General features: G+C 39.6%; 1 protein-coding gene across 5 annotated transcripts in view; it reads left to right on the top strand.

Moving 5' to 3' along the window:
• The window catches only part of msrb3 (methionine sulfoxide reductase B3), a 21,551-nt gene extending 2,634 nt beyond the window's left edge, over positions 1 to 18,917 (top strand). The window contains exons 2-8 of one of the 5 annotated variants that reach the window (XM_034863206.1): positions 1,768 to 1,874; positions 4,960 to 5,097; positions 13,879 to 13,987; positions 14,557 to 14,634; positions 14,824 to 14,852; positions 17,188 to 17,285; positions 18,058 to 18,917. In XM_034863206.1, the coding sequence (XP_034719097.1) occupies positions 1,784 to 1,874; positions 4,960 to 5,097; positions 13,879 to 13,987; positions 14,557 to 14,634; positions 14,824 to 14,852; positions 17,188 to 17,285; positions 18,058 to 18,237 (723 nt within the window). In that variant the 5' untranslated portion in view covers positions 1,768 to 1,783 and the 3' untranslated portion in view covers positions 18,238 to 18,917. Of the gene's footprint in view, positions 1 to 1,767; positions 1,875 to 4,954; positions 5,098 to 13,878; positions 13,988 to 14,556; positions 14,635 to 14,823; positions 14,853 to 17,187; positions 17,286 to 18,057 lie in introns of all 5 variants that reach the window. The other 4 variants (XM_034863209.1, XM_034863208.1, XM_034863210.1 and 1 more) reach the window with 4 other exon arrangements.
• The last annotated feature ends 855 nt before the right edge of the window (positions 18,918 to 19,772 follow it).

Here is a 19,772-nt window from a genome sequence, read left to right as displayed (position 1 = left end):
TGTGTGTGTGTGTGTGTGTGTGTGTGTGTGTGTGTGTGTGTGTCTCAGATAAAAAGGATTCAAACCAGCTTAGTGTGATTGCGTTAATGCCAACTAAATGTTCCAGTCTCTGTAACAAGATGGTATGGTCAATAGTGTTGAATGCAGCACTAAGATCTACTAAGACAGTTACGGAGACAAGTCCTTTGTCCGCAGCAGTTAGGTCATTAGTAATTTTCACCAGTCTCTGTGCTATGCTTTCTAAATCCTGACTGAAAGTCCTCAAATAGACCAATCACATAACTGATTAGTTATGATTCCTTCTCACGGATCCTGAAGAGAAGGGGAGGATTAGATATAGGTCTATAGTATGTCTTTTCCACCAAGGCTAACCAGGTGCTTGTTCTACTCGCCAGTTATCTAAGAACCCGCTTGATTTCCACAGCCCGAGAGCCAGAGTAGGGCTACGTCACAACGAGACTGCAAGTACCTCCGTTGTCATAGCAACGCGTCATGACAATCAACAATAATGGAGGACTACATACCGATACTTTTGCTCCTGGCTTTAAAAATTTCCACTGGAATTCAAAGACGTGCTTTGACAGCTCTTCGTGACCGCTATAGACAGAGGATAAGTTCAAGAAGAAAGTTAATTATCTCGCATGATTTAACGTTTATTATAATCTTTTGCTGGCTTGCGATGGCAACATCAGCAAAACACTGTTAGGGTGAACAGACGTCCTGGTATGACCGGGGCAGTCTGAATTTTCTCAACAAAAAGCCTATCGGGACCCGCTCCCAGCACCTGACGCAACCGGTTCTTATCGCTAGACCAGCGCTAAGTTGGTGCTGAGTGGGAACCTGTTTTCTTGGCCCAGAGCCAGGTTTATTAGTGTGGAAAAGCAAAGAACCGGTTCAATATTTGGCACTCACTCTGAACCAGCACCAGAACTTCCTTGGTGGAAAAGACATATAGTTGGCTAAATCCTAAGGGTCAAGGGAGTTTTTTTTTTGTTTTTTTTTTTTAGGAGAGTTTTATCACAACTACTTTAAATCACTGAGGTACATAACCTTTTAATAAAGACCTATTGATCATATCTAGTAATGGAGTGTTAACCACAGGTAATGCTTCTTTAAGTAGCCTTGTTGGGATGGGGTCTAAGAGACCGGTAGATGGCTTATATGAAGAGACCTTTTAGTTACACGTAAAAAAACAACAGACGAAGCATAAAAGTACACTGAGGTGAGACACAGCCTGATTCATTCAATTAGAAGCACATAGTCAATTCAATACAATTTTTATTTACAGTATCAATTCATAACAAGAGTTATCTCGAAACACTTTACAGATAGAGGAGGTCCTAGGTCCTAGCAGTGTATTAGTCATACACTGCTGAAAACACTGCTATATAAGGCCATCTTTAATCACAAAGCAACCCTCTTAAACACTGAGATTTTCCTCTTGGATTATAACTGTCTGGCTTTGAATATGTGTCTCCATTATGTGAATGCTTTAGAGGATGTTTTCTTATGCTGCCACAAAGAAAAGATCCAGAGAGATTCAATATACTTCAACCCCTGGCGATGATCAGACTGTTCTATTTGATTCACTTATTAATCATTGTAGTTGTAGTCGGAAATATATTTACCTACAGATATGGGCAGATGTACCTCCAGAATATTTTAAGTCATAAATCCCAGCCATGAACAGTTGTTAAATGTTTTTGGGCTTAGAGAATAATTCAACCGCTGTGCTTCTCTTTCTTTCTCTTCTCTGTCTCACTTCAGTGTGACTGTTTTTCTCATGGCTGTCCTCCTCAGACGTGGACTTTTCGTGACCCTTGGGCAAGGCTGCAACTCAGTCTGCCACCCTGCACTGCCTGCTGTTCTTCTAGGTAGAGTAACTTAGTGAGAAAAATAGTTTATCAAGAAGTTAAACACATGTTTGAGTGGAGTGGGACTGTATCTCACACATGCATTTTTTTGAGGTGTCCACATGCTTTTGGTAATGTATCATACTAACAGATGCCCCTTTCAAAATGTGCCTGTTTGCAACAGGTCGATTTGCTTAGCCTGTGGTGTTGCTTTTTGTAACGTTCTCCGGAACAAATTGTTCTCCAAAATTACTTGCAGAAGAACCCCAAAGCACTTAAAATGCAACGCCACTGTATAGCCTACTACTGACGTACTGTGTACTTCTACATCAGAGGAAAACATTGTACTATTGCATTTACCTGACAGAGAACCAGATATGGGAAGTTACAGAGTCCAAAATACTTTTTACTGTACTTGAGTAGATTTTTCTGATCTTTTTACTTTACTATTTTATTTTTTATTTTTTTGGCAACTTTTTATTTTTACTCCTTACATTTAACACAAATATCAGTACTTTCTACTCCTTACATTACACGAAATGGGCTCTTTACTTTAGTTTTGTACAAGAGGTCGTCCTTAACGAGTGGTTGTGGGTGCACGTCAGAGAATAGCACTGGCACACTGAGCGGGTGCGCGCGCGCTACACACAGATGGCTCTGATTACACGGAGAAAAAAGTGAGAGAAAAGAAAGAAGAAGTTTGAAACCAGAATCTGCTTTAAATACTAATTTAGTCCTCAATAACAAGTTTCAAATAATGTCACTGGAGTTAACGTTATTGTTTCCGTCACCATTACCATATTCAAGACATTCCCAATCATCCTCGGCCTTATCTGTGAAAGATGTTTGAGATTGCTGGCATTAAGAATGATTCCTGGCCAATGTCCTGGGGAACTTTTGTAATCAATGTCGGTTTAGTAATTCAAATTTCATATGAACCTTTATTTTCTTTCAAGAAGCCATATCTGAACCCACACATATACATGTAGATTCCTTTAAATGTTAAGGGAAAGATTAAAAAAGAGAAACTGGCTCTGTGAATTCCCACAGAATCACAACTGAATTCATATCTTGCTACTCAGTCAGAATCTTATTAACTTGGAGTCCTAGTCTCTGTCACACTAATCATATATGGGATGTTTTAGGCCTATTGGTATACATCCATGGCAACTAGGGGCGCGGAGGGTGCTGCCGCACCCCCTAGCAAAAGAACAAATAACTACAACCATAATTAAAAAACAAACAAAACAAAAACATTTATTTTTAATGAATTGATTATTAATATAAACCTAATCCCTTTCATTAGAAATTAAATGTAATACATTTAACAATTTGGTATGTAAGAGGTAAACGCATAATTTGATTAGAAGGAATCTGCCGAGGCGCGCTGCGTGTCTACGACGCTGATGAGTGAAGAGAGTTGTGGTAACTTTCCCGGCGGGTCAACAGTCCAGACGTTTGCTAGCTATGGCCTAAAAGTGCATTTTGGATTTCTTTATAAATCAACCACAGGCTAAAAAGCCTTAAAAATCTGAGGCAGAAAACTCAGCAACTGCAACCAAAAGAAGTAGCAGCAGCACCTCACCTCCACACTCCCAGAGCGACCTGCTAGCACCAGACCACCAGGCAGCTAATGTTGTTACAAGCTAGCAGCAACGGGGCAGCCGCGGAGGGAACCTTAACGTCAACTCAGTGCTGCAGCATCGGGGTCACACTTTTCCTGGTAGACGTTTTTAGAGATGAGGATTTTTTTTTGTTCAATCAATCAATCAAACTTTGTTTCTAAAGCACATTTAAAAACAACCAGGTTGACCAAAGTGCTGTATATGGAACAATAAATAGACAGAATACAACACCAGACAAATACAACATACATTTCTCATGCTGGATAAAAAGCCAGGGAATAAAAATGTGTTTTAAATCGCAATTTAATTGCGGTTTTATTATCGAAGCATTAGTAGCTACTGTTTTGACACCACAAAATGCCTTTTTTTAATAAAGAGATATTTTGTCTTCATCTTGACAGTATGGGTAAGAAAGAAATGTATGTGGTTGAATAGCGATGACGGTCTGTTATTTTATTTTCTGGTGGTTCAGAGTCAGTAGTCTATGGCAGGCTAATTATTGCTTTGGATAGGCTATTTATAATGAATTGAATCTCTATACAGTTCAATAAATTGAGAAGGATGCAGTTAGGTGGGTGGTGGTTGACTTTGGCTACAAAACGTAACCCTGGAAATTTGTCAGCAACCCCAATTCAAAATACGTTCCCGCGGCTCTGCATGCATCAATTTTAAATGCAGGCAATGGCATATAAAGAGCATTTTTTTTTGTCCACTGAAGTTCCTCGGCGTGCTTTCTAGTAACATCTGTGTGGTCCAGGGAGCTTTGCATAAAAAATGGTTGTCATTCGCAAGGCTACTTTTACTTTACTTTTTTAAGCAAAATGTTAAAGCCTGTACTTTGTTACTTTTACTTTAGTAAAGAAGTTAAATCAGTATTTCTAATTTTACTAGAGCATATGTGAGTACGCTCTTATTTACTTCTACTTCCTTACGGGAATAAGTGAGTACTTTTGCCATCTCTGCAGAGAATGCTGCAGATTCACACTCTGACTCATGGCAGTGTTTAGGCTTTATTGTTCAGCTGCTTAGTTTTATTCAGTTTTTTTAGCATACAATATCCAATGCTGTATACATTGCTCTAAAATCCAAAACCCAAGTTCATTGGGTACCCAGGAAACAAAGTGTGAAGTGGATTGGATAAACAGTTCATGAGATATTTCACAGATGGATGGACGGACGGACAGGTTCCCCGATTTATTAGATAAATACCTAATGTTAAAGTTGGGTCATGTATGGATTTCATTTAATTAAATCTTTTTTTTGTAATGAAGGAATTGGTCATACGTGCAAGATAAGGTATTAATTAATGTTTTTTTCTAGGTGTGTGTCCATGTTCCTTCGTCATGCCTTAAAACTGCATTATCGGTGGAAATCCCAAACAGATCCTTATCCAACACTGTTATTCCACTTCTTGTTTTTAATGCTGTTCAGTATCTTGATCTGTATTGTTTGTCCCTGTTTGCCCTGTTCATCCAGCCTAGTCCTTGGTTGTAGCCCTGCTGTGAAGTTCTACTGGTGGGTGGTGTACCTCTCTCCAGCAGCCATGTCGGGCTTCAATCTTCTGCATCTAATAACCAAGAGCCAGCCTGTAGCTCTGAGGCCCTGCAGTCTTCCCTCAGGTCCACTGACTGGGTGCTGTGTGCCTGCTGTGCTCTGCCTCTCTAAAGCCTTAACACCTGGCATGTCTTTACTGTCCTAGTCAATGTGTGTTCAGAATGATGTGAGCTGCTTTTAGTTCTTTTCTTACATTTGATCGGTTCTCTTGGGGAATACCAATCAAATCTTTGCAGTGAACGATGCTTAAGAGCTGCCAAATTGAACCACCAGATTCAGATAATGCCTGACTTTAAAGTCTAATTTTGCCAGTTTTATTTTCTACTCAAAACCCTATTATTAATAGAAAATAGCTTATAAGAAATGAAAAAAGTAAAGCATTTTCCTTTTCTGAGATAGTGATGCATTGTCCATGCAAAAATGAAAAACAGTCCAAAACCTGACCAAACACAGCTTGGGTGGAGATTATCAATGCTGAAATCAAAACCCTTGAGCTAGTCGACCAGATGGACACCATTATTGATTGCACATTTAATTCCTCTTGTGTTTGACAGCTGGCATTTTTACGGAATGGATTGTGCTTCCACTGCACAATTCTGCTTCACTCAACTCACTTTTGGGACCAGGTGCTTTCTCTATTTAGTTTTATACTGCAGATAGTACCTTCTCAGTATAGGCAGGATTCTCAGCTGATCGTCATCGCAACGGCACATTAAACTGCTATCATCTTCATCTTTAACTTGACACTTGCTGGGTCCTTTTATCGGCAACCATGTCAGCGCTTTGTCAATTGTACGCCTTAGTGTATGCCATAGTGCACTCTGTAGGTATGTAGTGTTTATTCAGTACTTTAGCAGACTGCCTCTAAAAAAAATCTGGAGCATTAAATAAAGTGCGGTCACTAATGACGGTAGCCTGGCAATTTGATAAAATGGTGGGTTTGTGCAGGTTTTCTTATGTTGCACTTGTGATGATTCTCTTGAACAAGGAGTGGTCTGAAGTGTTTTAACTCCAACCTTTTAGTGTTGTCTCAGCTTGCCTGGAACCTCGACCGAGGTGGTACCCAAAAAAGTTCCAGGACTATCTACTAATCTAATAATCTAGCTTCTGTTAAACGTAAAATTGATAATCAGGATGCCAGCAGGTCATTTTCATTTTCCACTGATTTCGCAGTGATGGAATATTTAGAATTTATAATAAAAGATTTACCATATAGCCAAACTCGTACAAAAAGCAAAACCTGACAGTAAACCAGATGTAGATCCTAGTTATTATACTTAGAGCATTTAAGCAAGCATTATGTTTCCAGAGATAAAGCTTGCAGGTTTGTTGAAACACCCCATGACTCCTAATCATGATCCTCAATATATACTGTATGTCTAAAGACAGAAAGATCTTTAGTGTATTGGAATTTCCATCAAGTGGCAGCGTAACCTAGCTCAATGCTTTGTGTAAGTTCTGTGCAGAGTTTAGACTATGACCGCTAGCTAAAGGGCCTAATAAACCCAATTTGCGCTGTGTTTGCCGCTGGATTTTATAAATCATGTTTTAATGTTAAACATGGGGCACTGTGAATCCTTAAACTGTATTTGTGGATGGCCTTACCCATACCCAAAGGCCAATTTATTTGATGATCATAATAATAATACGTTGGATTCCTTTTGACTCTGAGGACCCTCTACTAGTAAGGGACCCCCTGTTGAAGATCCTTGCACTAGGGTGTTCAGTGAGCCCCATGCACCAACACAAACTACACCTGTGTCTTTTGCCAGACTTGATATTCAGTGTGAATGATAGTTTTAAGGTAGTTGATTTCCCTTACTGTACAGAAATTAATTGAAAAATACCTAAAAAACATACCAAAACTGTGATAGAGCTACATTGGCAAAAATTTGCGGCCATTTTTTTATGGCCACTTGAGTCTCAATAAATCACTCAGAGTTCTGAAACATGGTCAGGTAAAGTGGTGGCAATCTAGGGTTTCAGCAAAGTAATCCAGATCATTTAGTATCAATGGCTCTTGGAATAGGAGGAAACAGTTGTAATCTGAACCAAAAAAAAAACCTTCAAGCCACACCAAGCTCTAAATCTGGGTAAGAAACTGACTGGGGCCATTAAACAGCTGAAATTTGTGCAAAACTCAGAGAAATAAACAGAAAACATTAACTGCTGACGAAGAGCTTCAACATTATTCTAACGAGGATCAATTTGAGATCTCGTATGTAAAATGCCATTAAGATTTCTGGTAGAAATTCACAAAGGCTAATTGCAACTACTTTGTTTACATTAGCATGGGCTCATCTGTGTCTCCATCCACACACTCCTGATGTGCTGGTGTAAGATTTAAAAAATTCTGCCAGGGGTGTTCAAAAAAGTCAGCAGGGTTCCTTTTTTAAAATGATTTATATTCCTTAAGATGAGCATCTGTTGAGTTTGAAGCTCTAATCACCTGCTGCTGTCACACAGCTGAATGTTGAAGTGCTAACAAAATAATCAAATGATTCACGCTTTGCTTCCCTGCAGCTTGCATGCACTGGTTGTTGTGGTTTTGTTGAACTTTACACTCAATGTTAAAATGTTTTATTGCACATTGGTTCTTTTTGTGTTTTTTCTTTTTGGATTATGACAAGATGTACTTTTAGTCTTGCACAACAAGTGTCAGCTATGCAGTGATGACTCTTCCAAATCTGAGGACAAAAAGTATCAGAGCAGGTTATTAACTCAGCTGCATAACTTTAAGGTCTACTTATCATCAGTGTTGGAAGAAGTATTCACTTAAGTAAAAGAACTAATACTGCACTTTGAACGTACTCTGTTACTAAGTATTGAACATTGTACTTAAGTAAAAGTATGTAAGTATCATTAAGACAATGTACTTAAAGTATTAAAAGTAAAAGTGCTGAATGCTGTGAATGATCCAAGCAGTGTTTAATTGGCTAATCATTTCAGCTGGACTTGTAGACTGTTATATTTTGGGTAGTTTAATTTCTAATAAAACATTATATTTAAAAAAAAAAGTGTTCATCTTAATTTGTAAAGTAACTAAAGCGGTCAGATTAATCTAGTGAATTAAAAGTACAATATTTCTGTAACGGAGTAGAAATTGGCATGAAGAATAAAGACTCAAGTAAAGTAGAAGTGCCTCAATTTTGAACTTACTTTATGTACAGTACTTGAGTAAATGTACTTAGTTACATTTCTGAGTTGAGGAAGAAACTCAAGGAGAAAAGAGTCAAGGCAGCAGACTTTTAACAAACACAAGACATCTCTACCTGGGAGCTGTCATTAAAAGCCACACCAATTAATTATGACATGCAGCACAACTGCATCTGCTGTCGATTTCATCAGTTGCTGCCTTTTAGAGGAGCAGAATCATGTTCATAACAACTTCTATATATTTACCTTTTTAAGTTCAATTTACAACGTGGCAAAATGTGAGAAGAATGTACGGGGTCTTACAATTTAGTTTTTACTGTAATTAACACACAAACACAGTTACATACACAGTATGGCTATATCCTTTATATGCTATTTTAGTATAAAACACTAAAAAGAACTGCACAAATATAAAGGCAAGGACTATATTATATACACACGCATACCAACACTATTGCTCTTTTCCTAAGCCGGCTGTAAGCTTATCTTCCTTATTTTCTTAGGTTTAGAGACCTGCATGAATGTTTAAATGGCCCTCGGCAGTCCATGCAGGGTCCGTTGCTTTTTTAATGATGTAGTCATGTAGCCTATGAATGTTTTCTATAACGATTTAGCATCCTTTAACGATTAGATATGCTGCTTGTAAACATTTCCATGCTCGAAGAAATGTCACTGCAGGTGATATCATTGGATATTTAAGCAGCAAAACTAACTGTAGTTTACCAAAGGAAACGTAACTAGACCTTAAAGGGTAACTGCGATTTTATTTTTATTTTTTTCCACGCCAATTTCCTAAATCCAAGTGGCGTGTCATCTGTACGCATTTTGAGCTATCCGCGTGCACGTCTACGCTGTATTGCTGTAAATAGTGGACGGCAGTTTACAACGTCGCAGCGTAAACATACACAGCACTTTCTAAAGCCATGTAGCGTGTTATTGCGAGGCTAAGGTTGGGTTTAGGAAAAGCAGAAACGTTGGGATTAGAAAAAGAAGAACAGGGTTGGGATTTGGAAAACAACAAAAGTGGAAAATAAACATCACACGCTGAACATGAAGCAAACTCCACATGAGGCATACTATCCACACTCTCCTGGGTGAAAGTCCTGTATTTTACCTACCCTCTACGCAAACACAGCCTCCCTCTTTTATTCCTTTAACCGGCTTCTTGAAAAGGTTGGTATAGCGATGTGTGCGCTATATCCATAAACCTGTCGATATCCAATTCTTTGATAATGTTTTAGTGTAGCTGTCTTTCTCCTTCTTATCATGTCTGCAGCCTTACAAACTGTTGGCTGTTTGGTTTGTGTACAGTAACCATAACAAGGCACAGAGCTGACCATAAACTGTAAACTTTAGTAAAAACCCAGATTGAGACGCATATTCTGAATGCGCTGTATACATGTCCCAAGAATGCCACTAAAGCAAGAATAATACCGGAATATCCCACGTCTTAATCGGAAAATGCTATATTTGGAAAAAGGCCTAATTTGGAATATCCAACCGTAATAAGCCGTTTACATGACCTGTATCAAAATTGGAATATTGTCATATTCTGAACAATAGTGGAATATTAGTGTGACACCATTTTTTGACATTGGTCCAGTATTAGGCTACAATGTAAGTTAATAGGGCAATTGTCCAACTTGTACCTACACAAAAGTGCTCGTTTTGCCACTGACAGGCTCAGACTAATAATCTGAGTTTCTGACAACATCATGGAAAGGATCCCTACATAGATACCCCTTTAAAACCAGAGCTAGCTGTCTCTAAACCAACCAGACTCCATTTAAAAAAGCAATACTTTTAGCGTGTCACTTTTAGCCAACATATTGTATGTAAATCTGTAAACTGCTTATTTCATCAAAACAAGATTTAGAAGAAAAGTGGAAAGATTCGCCAAAACGCCTTTACATAGTTTTTTATTTTGTTTGTGTTGACTTGAAATTAAGTGTATGTTATGATGCTAAAACCTTCTGTTTATTTACACAGTCTGGTGAGTTTGTTTAAAAAAAAAAAAAAAAAAAAAGAATCTTAATATTTAACCAAAAGGTCAACCTCCTTTTAGAAATCCTTTCCATTATATTGTCATACTATATTTACTACTACTATATTTCATTACTTTCATGGACTTTAAAATTTTTTGTGGAAAACATGCCTTGGTTACCTTATTTCAAGCCATTCTAGTGTGTTATAGACAGCCTGCAAGAAGACGCAGCCCGATTTGTGCCAGTTCTCATTAATATTCAAGTAGCTAAGCTGCTTGACTCTGTTTGGGTAACAGCTAGCCAATGAGAGCCTGGCTATCAGCATCATTTACCCAGCACAACTGAGTGAGCTTATGAATAGTAATGAGCTCAGCCAACATAACGTCAGACTGACCAGCTTTTGTCATTGGCCTGATTTCTCTTCTCATTTTTATTTTCAGTGGCTAGAGCTGATGGGGGAAGTGGCAGTTCATTTTCACATTCACGACATATCAAAAACACAAATGGACCTAAAATTTTTCAAAAAATGCTAGTTAAAATGGTTGTGTTGTAGGGAACCTTTTTTAAGAGCAGTCCAACCAGTGACGGACTGAAAGCTGGACCTGAAATGAGTTGGCCATTTAAGGAAAGTCCCTGATAAGTGAAGGAGCAATTAAACACAAGCCTGTGTTTCCCACTGTGTTCAACCAAGTGATGTGGAATAAACCACGATTCACATGTCTGGGTAACCTCCTCTCGACTGAGCTGTTGGACGCACCCTGCATCAATACGTTTTTTTATCTCTGCCTCGTAGATTAGAGCTTTGGCCGGGTCGCCTGCCAGTCTCCTTTCAATATGGCGCTGTGTCAGCATCAAAGCATCAACAGGTGCTCTCAGTGGAGGTGCATTTTTGATACACAGCAATGACGTAGCTTATCTGAGTGTCACCATCTTTCACACGAATCTTTCGCTCTTCCAGGAGAGCCTCTTGGTCCTGATGTAAACCATGTTGCCATTTTATTGCTCCTAAAAGGCAGGACATCGACCTGCCACAAACATTCCAAGCGTTGATGAAGGATAACCGAAGGTCTGCCGCATGTAAAGTAGCAGTTGGTTGACACTTGATGAGGCATAAGTCCATCAGGCCCCTGGAGAGCCAAGCTCTGTGTATATTGCTGCTGGTCCGCCACTAGGGCTGAGACATATGGGTTCCTTGGCCCAGGTGTGTATTGTCAGCTCCGATGAGAAGTGGCTGCACATTGCTGAAGTGCTGGATTCCTCTCAGGTACCGGTAAGCGCCTCTGCAAAGCAGGTACTGGGTACGTCTGTTCAGCCACGGTCAGGCAATTAGCAGAGAATGCCCCTTTTGATGGCATGTCCTTTTGTCAGGTTGAGCTGGTGATGCTTTGTGGATACTAACAGAAGACCCTTGATGTAAGCAATGTCCTGTCTTATTGTTCTCAGGCCATGGACTCACTTTCTCCCACAAGCCCAAGATGGTGTTATCTCTGTGGTGATGGTACATTTAGCGCCGTCATCTAAAATAGCATAAGTATGCATTGATTTCTTTCCATTACTCACAATGACAGGAACAACCTTCAGAAAGACACCTGCAACTTGTTTGATAGGGGTAAGTGATGCCCTCCCCACTGGGGTGATGAGGTAAACTCCTCAATTTGGCTTAGCAATGATGTGCAGTACGTGAAGGTAAATCTCCTGACATTCACGGCATGGCTTCTGTAGTGTACATGTGTCCGGCTCATGGCTGGTGCGACGACATTTGCGACATCTTTTACCCTCTGTAATCCATGTCTGTATCTGGTCTGCTGTTCGGATCATAATTGTCAGGCATTGTGAGAGAAAATGATCGTTACTCTCACATGAGAGGCAAACTCTCGGTCAGTCTTTCTTTGTTTTCAGTGTTTGGGGTGTTAATACTGTAATTTGCATAGGTCCAGCCTGGGCGGTGTCCCTACCATGGTCGATGGTCACTGGCTGAGTCCTTTTGCTTTGTTGAAGCTGCGTTCTTTAGTAACGTTTTGCAGACACTAAGAACAAGCTGGACAACTGCCCTATAAACTTACTTTGTAACTTGTTTTGCCGCTGCCAACTGCAGCAAACTCTCTTAATACTGGACCAATTTCAAAGATTGTTGTTCCCATCAGTCACTTAGACACAGAAACATAGGTTGATAAAAACAGTAGCTACCCTTTAAGCTTTCTCTTTCTCCACTTCTCGCTCTCTCTCTCTCCTCCAATTACTCTGGGATGCCTCTTTGTTTGCATGCCACGGGTAAAAAATTCCTCCACAGAGAATAAATCAGTGTATCCTCAATTTTAGCTCCTTAGAGGAGCCTCCTCAATGCATGATTCTCACTCCTCAATATACATTTCCGGTATTGCAATATCCTTCAACATGGCGCGTTGAGTAGGATTTCTGGGTCACAAGCCGGGGGATCGAGGAGTCGAGGAGAAACAAATGTGGGAAATAGGAAAGGTCCAATGATTTGCAAATCCAAATTCAATTGAATACACCACAAAGACAAGATATGTAATGTTTAAACATATTTATGTTGTCTTTTTGCAAATATTCAAAAACCAACAATGAATGCCTGTGACCTTTTAATCCCTCACATTGCATTAAAAATCGTCGTGAATATGTAAAGGATATTACTACGTGGGCTCAGGAACACTTCTGCAACACCCAGAAACGCTGCCGGCTTCTCTGGGCCCAAGCTCATCTGAAATAGATTGACACAAAGTGGAAGAGTGTGCAGTGGTCTGACGAGTCTACATTTCAACTTGTTTTGCAAATGATCATCCAGATTGTTATCAGCGCAAAGTTCAAAAGCCAGCATCTCCGATTGTATGGGGTGTGTTAATGCCCATGGCATGGGTAACTTGCACCTCTGTGAAAGCACCATATTCTTCTATCCAAGAAAAGTCTTCTTCAGGCACGTACTGTCCCTGCTCATTTCAGCAAGACAATGCTAAGCCACATTCTGCACATGTCACACATCTTCATAGTAAAAGAATGCAGATACTAGACTGGCCTGGCTGCAGTTCAGACCTGTCTCTCATTGAAAATGTGGGGAAGCGCAAAATACAAAAAACGGAGACCCCGGCCTGTTAAGCAATTGAAGTTGTACAAGAATGGGAAAGAATTCCACCTACACAGCTTTAACAATTAGTTCCCTTAGTTCCCAAATGCCTGAGTTGTTAAAGAGAAGGTGATGTAACATAGTGGTAAACATTCCCCTTGTCCCAGCTTCTTTGGGAACGTATTGGTGGCATCAAATTCAAAATAAGTGAGTATTTGCACAAAAGAAACAAATGTTATCAGTTTGAACATTTAATATATTGTCATTGTAGTGTATTCAGTTGAATATAGGTTAAAAAGGATTTGCAAATCAATGTATTCTGTTTTTAATTTACGTTTTACACAACGTCCCAAATTGGACTTGGGGTTTGAACAACAATTTCGGAGTTGATGTCAAACATTTTTTATGTCAAATATTCTAAGGCAAAAATAACTGCTTCAGTGCACCTGTCAACGAATGAAAGCAAAGTTTATTATTATTGTGGTTTTTGTCATCATTATACAGTAAGCTCACTTTTTCGGCCAACCTGCTTTTATTTCTTTTTTGTGACTAAGCCCGACGGAGAAATCTGCATCAGAAAACCTGCATAGTTAATATTTTTTGTCTTCCCTGCTTTCCCCTATCAGGAGCATGTAGGACTAAGAAGACATGGCCAGTGAGCTTTCCTCAGGAGGAGTTGAAGAAACGGCTCACACCTATGCAGTACCATGTTACCCAGGAGAGAGGAACTGAGAGGTAGGACGAACCACCTACTGACCATAAGCCCTTTTACATCAAGTTACATTTCCTGCCGTGCCTGTCATTTTACTCAGTTTCATAAATTAGCAAGTCATTATGTGACCTTTTCTACTGATTAATACAAAAACCTTTTGGCAGTGTTTATACACGTATCATGGCAATCCACAGCCCAAGCTTTGTAGGGAAAGGAACATCATGAAAATGTCATGAATATTCTTGTTTTATTTAACCTTCTTGCATGCCGTAACACATACACACTTACCTACAATTATGAACAGACTACATGATGTCTTTGACTCTGTGAAATAGTCCAGTCACAAATGATGAACAAAGACATAAAAACTGTGAGTCCTGGTTGTGATTCAGATACAAAATCCTTGCGCACCAGGGAGTGTCTCCTGCCCAACTGCTTACCATGCTGTCAGCTAAGGAATCAATTATACCAAACAATTAAAAAAGCATGAGGTTGCTTCCATCAATACTAGGATTCGTTGCACCCTAAACAATAACTCATTTGTTCATCATGTTGGGCCATTCAGTTTGACAAATATAGTCACTTTCCACAGTGCCTTCACTGGAGGGTTCACACATCATAAAGATGAGGGGACCTACACCTGTGTTGTCTGCGGTGCCTTGCTGTTCAGGTGAGGTCTGTCTGTCTGTCTGTCTGTCTGTCTGTCTGTCTGTGGGGCCAGATGTTGGGAGCCATGAAACTCCACTACAATATTAGAGTATTATAAGAAAGATGAGGCAGTACTTTTTTTTTTTTTTTTTTTTTAAACATTGAAGTGAACAAACTTTTTCTAAATAACCTTTTTGTTTCCTTTTTCTAGCTCAAACACTAAATTTGACTCCGGATCGGGTAAGTTAAACCACTGGAAGGCCAGTGTTTTCACCTGCAGGTCTTTTCTCTGCTTTGCTATTTTTACAAGCTGGGGCTATTTCAGCCCAAGCAAGTCACATCTCTGAGGCCTGAAATTCTTGTTTGAACATACTGTATGAAATTATTGTCTTTGTCTTTATATTCATACATTTTTTTTTTCTTGTTTGAGGCTAAACATGTACACTTAAACATACTCGTAAATTTGAACACGTTACTGCTGTACTCAAATCACTTCAATGGCTCACAATACAACATAGAATCACCTTCAAAACCCTGCTGAAAGCACTTAATGGAGGGGTCTGAAATTGTCATCATAGGTGCATGTCCACTGTTTGAGACATAATCTAAAAAAACTAATCCAGAAATTACAATGTATGATCTTTTAACTATTTATTTGTATGATGCAGCTGCAAATAAGTATTTGAACACCTGAGAAAATCAATGTTAATATTTGGTACAGTAGCCTTTGTTTACAATTACAGAGGTCAACCATTTCCTGTAGTTTTTCACCAGGTTTGCACACACTGCAGAAAACAGGTCTTCTCTAGATCAGTCTGGTTTCTGGGCTGTCGCTGAGAAACACGGAGTTTGAGCTCCCTCAAAAGATTCTCTATTGAGTTTAGGTCTGGAGACTGGCTAGGCCATGCCACAACCTTGATATGCTTCTTACAGAGCCACTCCTTGGTTAACCTGGCTGTGTGCTTCAGGTCATTGTCATGCTGGAAGACCCAGTTGCCCTGTCCCATGTGCAGAAAAACACCCGCAAAGAATGATGCTACCACCCCCATGCTTCACAGTAGCAATGGTGTTCTTGGGATGGTACTCATCATTCTTCTTCCTCCAAACACGGTTAGTGGAATTATGACCAAAAAGTTCTATTTTGGTCTCATCTGTCCACATGACATTCTCCCATGATTCCTGGATCATCCAAATGGTCATTGGCAAACTTAAGATGGGCCTAGACATGTGCTGGTTTAAGCACATGTTTAAGCACCGTGCCATGCATGATTTCAAACCATGACGTCTTGGTGTATTACCAACAGTAACCTTGGAAACGGTGGTCCCAGCTCTTTTCAGGTCATTAACCAACTCCTCCCGTGTAGTTCTGGGCTGATTTCTCAACTTTCTTAGGATCAATGAGACCACACAAGGTGAGATCTTGCATGGAGCCCCAGTCCGAGGGAGATTGACAGTCATGTTGAGCTTCTTCCATTTTCTAATGATTGCTCCCAACAGGAGACCTTTTTTCACCAAGCTGCTTGACAATTTCCCCGTGGCCCTTTCCAGCCTTGTGGAGGTGTACAATTTTGTCTCTAGTGTCTTTGGACAGCTCGTTGGTCTTGGCCATGTTAGTAGTTGGATTCTTACTGATTGTATGGGGTGGACAGGTGTCTTTATGCAACTAACAACCTCAAACAGGTGCATGCAATTTAGGATAATAAATGAAGTGGAGGTGGACATTTTGAAGGTAGACTAACAGGTCTTTAAGGTTTAGAATTGTAGCTGATAGACAGGGGTTCAAATACTAATATGCAGCTGTATCATACAAATAAATAGTAAATCATACATTGTGATTTTTTGACTTTTTGTTGTTGTTTGGATCATGTCTCTCACAGTGGACATGCACCTACAATGACAATTTCAGTGTGGGAGAACTTGCAAAATAGCAGGGTGTTGAAATACTTATTTTCCTCACTATAAATAAATGTGTCAGTGGTTCGGTGATGGCATCAAAACCCACTTTAAGTAGTTTTGCATTAATAGTGTCATAACCAGGAGTAGAATCCTTTAAAGATCCCATTATGCTAAAAAGAAAGTCTCTTATGTATTTGTGTTAGGACAGATGTCCTGTTGTGTTTCCGTATAGAATGAACCCTTCATATTTACATTACACAGGAAGCAGGTCCTCTTCCACAGAGCCTGCCATGTTGCATTGCAATGTTTCAACAGTAGCCCAGAACAGAAAAACTAAATAGTTGCTCTAAAGAGGGCCTTTGATTTTGTTTAAGTTACCTGAAGGCCACCGAAGGTTCTACTACGTGTACCAGACTTTTAGATATGTGTTGTAGCTTTTGCGTTTGTATTGTAGCTTTTGTATTCATTTTTAAGCTTTTGTGTTTGTGTTGTGGCTTTTGTATTTGTGTTAAACCGTCTCGGCCACCATAGTGCTGGACCGACCAATCGATAGGTTTGATTTTGTCTTCAAAGCTGGCGCCATCTCACATCAGACACACAGTGCGACCAGTGTTGTCCTTCGCATGTCACTCCATCTGTTTGCTCACCCCTTCTTAACATGATGCCGTTATGTGTTCAGGTTGGCCGTCCTTCTTTGACCTTGTGAAGGAAGAGTCCGTCACTGTCTCAGATGATTTCTCCTATGGGTTACACAGAGTGGAGATTACCTGCAGCCAGGTACACTAGCATTACACCATAACAGCATATATTGTTACTTCCTCTAGCACAAAGTGGCATTGAAAATAAAAGTAAATGCTAACAGCTTTCCCACAGTTTTTAACAGACAGAAAAAAAACTGTCACAGAAAACATCTAGTCAAAGAAAAATGTCAAATAGTGCTTGAAACATCCTATTGTACCCAGCCATGGTATGTTCCTTTCACCAAATGTGGATCTTTTGGATTAATTAAAAAGTATGCCCCCTGTGCCCAGTGCTATTTTTATAAAATAGCTCAGCTTCCTGTCACATCACAATTCTCGCCCATCGCAGTACAGATTTGGCAAGAGAGTTCCAGGGCAAAGGATCGTGTTAAGACCAACATTAGCCCTGCCTGCATGAACAAACCCCTGTTGAATTCAACTGCCAAAAACCCAAATCTGGCTTGTTTAGCCACAAAACAATATTGTCTAGCAACGTATTATGTCTGCCAATCAAATGTGCAAGTGCACATTTTGGATATTGTAGAACTCAACACAAAACCTGGGTGACAAGTGACACAGATCATATTGTTGTGAAGCCTAATGTTTCAGTGATTGTTGTGTAGCTTTTACTTAAAGCCACTATGTAAATGTAGAATATGAAATGAGATGGCAGGGGACATTGCCTCCACTTTTCTTCAATAAATTGCATTGATGGCAAGGCAATCATTTTTGGAGGATCACAAATGAACATGTTGAAAATGTACTAAAATACTAAAAAGCTGTAAATTAATTTTCCCATTGTGTTTTAGTGTGGAGCTCACCTGGGACACCTGTTTGATGATGGACCAAGACCCACAGGAAAACGCTACTGCATCAACTCGGCCTCATTGGGTTTTCAGCCCAATGACGCGCCCTCCTCCAGCTCCAGCTCTGCGGCAGAGGATGGAGCTGCCAGCAGCTCTGTGAGCAATGGGAAGACGGAGCTCTGAAGAGACTCAGACTGCAGCAGACTGACAGCTGTGCTTGTGTAGGGAGAGCTCACATACACAATAATAATAGTTTTTGGTTCTGTGTTATTGATTCACAATGGAAAGATAGTGGGTGGTTATATTATTACGAAAGGAAGGAAGGTGCTCAGGCTTTAGACTCAGAAATACTCTGATGTATTTTCTATGACAAAGGAAAGGACAATTCAAAAAAGTCACAGTTTGCAAGACTTACTGTACCTGCTGAGTGCCTCAAAAGGAATTCCCTAATTTCCTTTATTTTCTCAGTCTGGACAGTAGTATTTGGTCTGCTAATTTAAACATGGATGAAGTGCTGTGTAATAGTAAATGCACACACATGCACGCACATAAATTGTAGAGTCTTTTTTTATATTGTAACGAAACACATTATTGGACATTAACATTTTATTGGAATATATTTTTGAAGTGAATTTGATACTGAGAGGATGATGTTATTAAATTGTCTATGCAAGTGCTCCGTTTAGCATTAACAGAGCCTACTGTGACAGATAGCATCTTAATGTGGGCAAATAAAGTGGTGTACTGTAGTCTTTAGGCCACTTCCTGTTTTCATTTCTCTTGCAGTAGGAAATATTTTGAGTTTGTGTTCACAGCTTGCATTTAAATAATTACTGTGTGAATAAAGTATCTAGAAACACTGACCTTTGTGTTCCATGTTTTAAAAAAAACTTTAAAATGTTGTATATACAACCCAATCTCTACTCAAAGTGTACTTTCTCGTCTCTTTAGAGCTTTCACGTGTTGGTGTGCCACTGTTATGTCCTAGAGAGGTCCAGAGGTAAGGGAAGAAACATGAGGCGAATGTGTATTTATTGTTGGTCAAATACTGAATACGAAATTGCATACAGATACAAATGAATAAATAATGTGACCTAATAAAGGAAAAGCGAAATTTGTAAAACACAAATGCTACTTTCTACTAACTGAAATTCACATATGTAGCTACAAACGTGGATCTGGATAATATGGATTATTGTACATTCACATTCTCCTCCAAGTTGGGAAGTTGTTCTTCTGACCTCAGTGAGCTTTGAAAGTGCCGTTCACACATGCACTGCAACCATAAACTTACCAAGACATTACCAGGAGGAGCTTTATGTAAAAAGGCAAATGTCCAAAGCAGTTGGACCCGACATGGTACTTAGCCTGCCAGCTCTGTAGTACACAGTTGTGTAATGTCTGATTGAGCCCATGTGTGCATAGAGCAAGTAATGGCAAGTGGCCGTGTAAATGTTGTTTCTATCATGTAGCCGGCACATAACTGGAAGAAGAAAAAAAAACATCTAAGGGTGAAGAAGGGGTAATTGGCAAAACGCCACCAACAAAATTGTCATACTTTGAGAGACGAGATTCAGAAACTTGTGTCGGTAAGGGCCAACGCCAAAAAAATGCATGACATTGCTTAGAGCACCTTTAGAATAGAATGCCTTTATTGTCATTATACACAAGTAAAAGGTATTTGTGCAATGAGATTAAAGCAATCCCTTTACAGCGTT

The sequence above is a fragment of the Etheostoma cragini genome, chromosome 23 (assembly GCF_013103735.1).
Source record: "Etheostoma cragini isolate CJK2018 chromosome 23, CSU_Ecrag_1.0, whole genome shotgun sequence".
Lineage (NCBI taxonomy): Eukaryota > Metazoa > Chordata > Actinopteri > Perciformes > Percidae > Etheostoma > Etheostoma cragini.
This window is presented reverse-complemented; position numbering and strand designations above follow the sequence as displayed.